The sequence below is a fragment of the Nelumbo nucifera genome, chromosome 2 (assembly GCF_055504915.1).
Source record: "Nelumbo nucifera cultivar China Antique chromosome 2, China Antique-T2T, whole genome shotgun sequence".
In the NCBI taxonomy this organism is placed as follows: Eukaryota; Viridiplantae; Streptophyta; class Magnoliopsida; order Proteales; family Nelumbonaceae; genus Nelumbo; species Nelumbo nucifera.
This window is the reverse complement of record NC_142650.1, coordinates 41,959,500-41,966,385: the sequence shown is the minus strand read 5'-3', so window position 1 is coordinate 41,966,385 and position 6,886 is coordinate 41,959,500. Positions and strand designations below refer to the sequence as shown.

Below are 6,886 nucleotides of genomic sequence, written 5' to 3'. Positions count from 1 at the left end.
CTTGGGCGGAGGACTGATGAGGGCAGGTGAGCAGTGAGCGTAGAAATGAGAGAATGTGAATATTGTAATGTGCCTCAGGATGTTGCGGGGTTCGCGCGCCACACAGTGTCTTATAGTGAAGATCACGCATAGAACGTGATTGACTATTGAGACTCGGAGTGTGGAGACGTGTGAGTAATAGAATGACCGCTACCTAAACTCCCATGTGCATTGTGCAATGCGCGCTATAAGACAACCGCCCGGGCTGCTGCTGATACTTCCCATCTACACCACGACAAACTTCCTAAAACAAAAGTCTCAACTCTTTCTCACTCCGCTTCTTCTCCGTCTCTTAAGTCTTATCTCATGCAATAATAGGGACGCCTCATACTCCATGAATAAATAAAACATCCCATAACATAAATTTTCTTAATTGTTAGACCTGGTCTAGATTCCCTGGGTGGGAGGGACCCTGAGGGATGTATGCACTCGTGCCACCCCACCGCCCAATGACGACTCACAATTCATTATGATAAGATATTACGATTTTTTTTCTTCTCTTCTCTGTATTTGTTTTTAGTAATCAATTAATCATGGTCTTATTTACTTTTGTCTGTAATTTGTTTATCATCCAAATAATATGCTTACTCTTATGATTAGGTATTATGTATCTACTCAACTTATTTTAACTTTTTTGAGCAACATCGATCTTTGATCTTTCTATTGGATTTTGGAGTGAAGCGATCGAGAAGAGTTTCGCCTTTTCTGGACCATTTCTCTGTTTTGAAAAGGCGAACACAACGGGGTTGGGTTACTCCATTTCAAAATGTAGAATTTTTGTCTTGTGGTTGTGGGTGGACGGTATTTCTTGCTCTTTTTTTTTAAATCTTGATGATGATTAATGGGTCAAATCAGACAGAGAGATGATAGTGTCAAGGAGTCAGCTAACAGCTAAGGTCCTAATGAACAGTCAAATGCAATAATATTAGAGGCAGTGAGAGAATATAGACCCAATAATTAAAATTAGAGTTTCAATATCCACCAACCTTGCATGTCTGTTTCTCGTCCATGCATGGGACATACAACTTTGCAATTTTTCTTAATAATCATTAAATAGTAAATTAGTTGTTAACTAAGGAAAAACAAAATGGAAATACGAACGTTATGATATGAGGCAGTTGAGTGGGGAAGCCACTTGTCGGGGAATAAACAATTAAAGAAATATTCGATTGAGTTTCCTTGATCATCATCAGATTAGTTTTAATTTAATTTCTGCATCCATAGACTTGAATGATTTCTTTTTCTTCAGTTTTTCTTGTCGAGCAATGACACAGGCTTCATCCGGCATTATTCCTTTTAAAGGACACCTACAAACCTAGCTACAAATAATAGGAATGGAGAAAGTAACATTGAAGATAATTATGGGTCAAGCCTACAGGAATAAGGGTGGTGTGTCTCTGGTTAATTAGTTTTCTTGGGCAGTTCACTGGAAAACAATTAATATTAGAATCAAGATCAATTTCGACGTATTTAATTATTATGATATATGAAAGGAATACTTCTCCTAATTTAAGGAATCCTAATCCTAATCCTACTCTCGGGATTAGACATATAAATATAATTACTTAGTTAGGTCCATCATCAATTCACCCATTTGCTTGTCATCTAGTTATATTAGCTAGCTTTTGTATATAAGCTTATACAGAGTAGAGGGTTCATATACGTGGTTTGATTTGATGCTGCCAACTCTTCCATCAAAGGGTTGAGACAAATGCAACTTTGCCCAAGTGGCAAAATAATAAAACCTCCTTCATGGGTCCTCTTTTTATATGACAATTGGGATGTGTTGTTGGTGTTCAATTATGAATGTAGGGAAAATTAATGTTGGAGAAGATAGATGAAAGTCAAGTAAAACTAACATTATATCCTAAAATGATATATAATTAATATAAACTGAAATGCAAGTTTTAATCTTATAGGATGTGAAACTCTGAATTAACTTGTGTGAAAATCTAGGCAAATATTGGCATTATATAGTATTGATATAGATATAAATATAAATAAATATGAGACAACATCTATACTGCATTTATTGCATTGTACAATAAAAGATGTAATCGATTGAATGTGAATATAAACTAATGAAAAATATATATTAGTAAATATACGGTAGAAGTCTAGATATGGATATATATACATATTTTTGAGACCTGATCTGCTCCTCACACCTGGTGCCTCGCATACACATCCTGCCATGTATCGAGAACATCTCCTATACTTATTAATTATTATTTATGAAAAATGGTTCTAATTCACGGTGGATGTGCCTGTGAGACGCCCATTATGAGGAACTGATCTCGCTTCATATTTTCTTTCACCAAAGTGGCCGCAAATGGGTCGTACTATACTCCACTTTAGCCACATGGGCAACGCTAGTCCCTCTTGAATTTTGAATTCATTCTAGATTTTTCTAACTCGTACATGTTGGTCAATGAAAATGGAAAGGGACAGAAGAACAACATTAGCTAGGCTTTCTTATTGGCCAAAGTGCCCTTGCTCGTTTGATAGGTGCTACTAAGTCAACAACTGGACCAGCCCAGATTATAATTCAACAATAGAATCTAATTAATTCCAGCTTTGCTCTCAGCATTTCCCTCTTCAATGGTTCAGCATTCAAAAATCAAACAGGCTAGAAAAAGGTTGAATGAATTATTGTCCACTTACACATCCATATGCATGCTAATTAAACACCAAATAGTGAGCACACAAAAGATGATAAATCACATCATCACCCATGATTGAACGTTTTCATCAAACGGGTTACTGTAACACTGATGCACAATTCCACAATTATATTTTGGAGGGAAATGAAGCTGACAATGCGTCGGGCCTATAAGTTGCTTCTGGTTCTATGCTTTTGTCTCAATTAATTAATTGGTTCAGGACTATTTTTTTTTTTCTTTTTTGTTGTTTCGAACCAATGTAGATTCGAACTAATTATATTGGCCCTGTTTAGTACATGTTTCTGTGTGGATTGTCGGCTGCTTAAAAATTTGATAGTTTGCATTTTCGTCTTTTTCTATTTGGTTGGGAGAAGATTTAGCCACTAAAAGACTCTGTCCTAAAAAGATATGAAAAGCCCATTTCAGACTATTTTCGAGAAATTTCAAATAGAGCTTTTCCACTTTTTTCGTTTTATCTTTATATAAAAAGATGCACCTCTAACCAAATGATTTATGGACTGTCAAGATCTTTATATAAACATCTACTACGTCTTTTAAATGTTAGGCCTTTCAAAAAAGACCTCCAAATGACACAATTGTTAATAATATATAAAGGCCTCTAGAGATTATTTTTTGAAAATTTTGTTATAATTAATTGAGGTCTGAAAAGGTAAATTTAATGGATTATATGTAAGATAATTTGGTTAAAACACTTGTCTTATCAACATGATCATTTTTATTAAGAATGCATTATCTAAGTTTTAAATTGTTGTTATCACAATTAAATATAATTCGTAAGTATAATTGGGTCAGGCCTGATTGTCCCAATTAATAAATTGGACGATTTTGGGTCTGTCATATGAAATTGATTAATCAACTGATGATGAACAGTTCAGATCGGCTCCCCACACGCACATCTCAGTGTGCATTGGGAACATCAAGTACGGATATGTTCACAATATATGGTTGTAAAGTGCTGTGAGGCGCATTCAGTTGGGAGCCAACGCAAATTCGGAGACGAACAACCCTCTTGTGTAGCCCACTCTGGATCTGGGTGGAACTGATTAATAGTCGGTTCAGAATTGGTTCGACCTGTCCCAAACCAGAGCCGATTAGCCGATCCATTGACAGCTACAGAGGGAAATGCGTTGTGGAAACTTTTTGAAAAAGGGCAGTTTTAGAAACACATTTTTTAAGCAAAACGCGTTTACCTCTTCCATGCACACATAAGACATAAAAGGCAAGACGATGCCGGAAAGTATGAACATAAAATGGAAACCAACGGTTTTGTCCTGTATAAGGAAAATCTTAACTGGATTGCCGATGAGACACACAGTGAGAGAGAGAGAGAGAGAGAGAGAGAGAGAGATTTCTTCTCTCAAAATGACACACGCCCTGAAAGGGCGGAGGATTTTTTACTGACAATAAAAATGACTTCATTTTTCTTGTTTTGTATGATTGGAAGGTTTTACATTCCTAATTTTCTCTGATGTGGATTGGGTTTCTGGAAATTCGTCAAGTCGACAGCTCTCCCCCACATTATAAAAAGGCCTATTTTGTTCTATAAATAAATATACTCAGAACTCTTCTTCCACCATAATTACTACTTATACACAGAAAGGAGAGAACCAGAGAGCGAGCGAGCGAGAGATGGATGGAATTGCCTCTGTTTGGAATTATCAAGAGGTATGATTCATGCCATTTATCGTTTTGGGTCTTGCCTTTTGCTGGGTTTATCACTACGGATCTATCAAAGAAACATTTTGCTTATTAGCTCCCCTCTTATCCTTGTTCTTGCTTCATTTCATTTTGTTTCTCCTGCTGCTTATTTCCTCTTTCAGTTTTGACATGTTAAGTTAAAAGGTCCAATGTAGAATTTTCAAATTGAATTCACTTGAATTTATGGTGCTTTAAGAAGCATTCAAACCATTTAATTTCCAGATGAAAGATTTTATTTTAGACTTTTTCGAAACTGCATCTCCTTCTTTAAGTCTAACCGTTGGTAGTCATGGAAATCTTTGAGTTCTTCGCCGTTTAAGTTGCAAATTTAAATGTTTGGATGTAACAATTTTTTTTTCCACTCCAAGGTCTTTGTTTTCTTGCTTCTAGTGCGTCTGTTCTCTTTTGAGATACATGCAGAACAGAACCAAGAAACGCTGAGTGTGTGTCTCTCCTTGTTACTCAGCTTTGTCGTTCAGTCTAGCTGGGTTTAGTATCCTGGTCTAATAATTAGTTGTAGCTTGTCGATGATCATAGGATATTTTTTTTCTTCCTTTTTAATCACTTAAGAGGTTTTCTTCAACGTCCATTCAATGGAAAATAGAAAGCTCGTTCATATGGGTCCACTAATTGCATTTTGTTTACCTTCTTGCTTCAGAACGCATGCTCCAGTTGAATTTTGGAGATTGAACTTGTTGATATTGATGGGAAATTATGATAATTCTGGCATTTTCTGAGGATTTCAACATGCCCGTATTATTTCCGACTCAATCGGAGAATATATAGAAACTATTGTTTGACGAAAACGCTTTTTTGGATGTTTATGGCCCCATTTAGGCTTATTTCCATTTTTTATTAAATTCTGCTAAGACTTGTACTTTCTGCAACTTTGGTTTTCCTTGTAAATAATAAACTTCATTGTAGGAACATGACTGTATCAGTTACCCATTATAAGAACTTTGTTGCTAGCTGTATTTCCAGGAAGAGAAAAAAATGGTCCTGACTATTGATATATCATCATGTTCCTTTGTGGCTTGTGAACGAAAATTTCTTTCCATATTTTGTTTCATCTTTGATTTGGTGCATTTGGAAGTAAATGCATGCTCTGTTTGCACTCACTGTTTGATTAACAAATAACAACTGCCTCCCTTTTCTATGAATTTTCTGCCAATTAATTTGACACTTAATGTTATTACTAAAACGTTGCACCCCAACAGAGTATGGATGACCTCAAGCATAAGCTTCACTACACAACCATTGAACTAGAATCAACCAGGATGAATGCACAGGAGGTGATGAGAAAAAGCGAGGAGTATGTAAAGCAGTTGCTTGATCTCCTGAAGGTAGCTTGCCAGGAAAGAGATGAAGCAAAAGATCAGTTGCAGAGACTACTTAACAATGCCTTGCCATTAGGTCCAACTGAAATCTGCACTGTTTTCCCATGTGTTCAGCCTGAGAGTCCTCGTTTGCAACCAAAGATGGCAAATTCAAGCGTTACCGAGTCTGATAGTCTCTCTGAAACATTCAATCGCCACTCCCATGGTTCCTCCCCTGTTGATTCCTTCATTGATGCAATTTCATCATCTGAGCTCACAAACATGAACATTGCTGATTCAAGTAACACTGGCGTGCAACATCATCCCTTTGTCCAAGAATGTAATAAGTTAATCCCCATGGATATTTTATCTGCTGGAAATAGTGGTATCGTGTCTAAAGGTTCAACAGAGGTGGATCGGGCTTCTCTGGTAATTGATAATCTGGTTAAGGGAAAGCAGCTTCCCCAAAAGGGGAGACTCTTGCAGGCTGTAACAGAAGCAGGACCACTGCTTCAAACACTTATCGTGGCAGGTCCTCTACCTCAGTGGCGAAATCCTCCCCCTCTTCAGCCCTTAAATATCCCACCCGTTTCCATTAAAGGGTGTGATCCTGAAACAATTAATCGGGCTCCAGATGCCAATCCAAATTATAATGTTCAAACTTCTTTCAGTTCTTCATACATAGATGTGTCAGCTCAGATCTGCACTACCTCTACATTGAGTGTTCCAAGTGGTTCTGGTTCATGTCTTAACAAGGCGCAGCTATGCACTGGCATTGGTTGGGATTCCTTGCACAACAAAATCTTGTCTAACAAGCGCCAAAGATTCCAATGAAACCGATAAATGTTTTTTCCCTTTTTGTATACAGATTTAAACTCTCCATGGTGTAAATGGAACACTCTTTTGTTTTCTGGATTTAAATGAGATGATTTTGATGACTTCGGCACTACTTATTCTTCTTTCTAGATCTGTAGGGTGCGTTTTGTTCAAAAGAAAACAAGGCAGGGGAAGGATACTTGTCTGGTGTGTGGTTAAACAATGGAAAAAGGTAAGAAAAATTCCTGTTTGATCAAAGAGGAAAAATAAATGGGTTTTTTTTTTTTTTCTAAAAATACTCTTAGGTCTTATTTAACTTTGATGCTGCCAGCA

The 6,886-nt window shown here is 36.8% G+C and overlaps 1 protein-coding gene across 1 annotated transcript; it reads left to right on the top strand.

The window, feature by feature from the left end:
- The first annotated feature begins 4,173 nt into the window (after nucleotides 1-4,173).
- Nucleotides 4,174-6,686, top strand: LOC104599278 (uncharacterized). Its single transcript, XM_010261750.3, has 2 exons — nucleotides 4,174-4,388; nucleotides 5,639-6,686. Exons 1-2 carry the CDS (start codon nucleotides 4,353-4,355, stop codon nucleotides 6,569-6,571), a joined length of 969 nt encoding a protein of 322 aa, XP_010260052.1. The 5' UTR covers nucleotides 4,174-4,352; the 3' UTR covers nucleotides 6,572-6,686.
- Nucleotides 6,687-6,886: the final 200 nt, after the last annotated feature.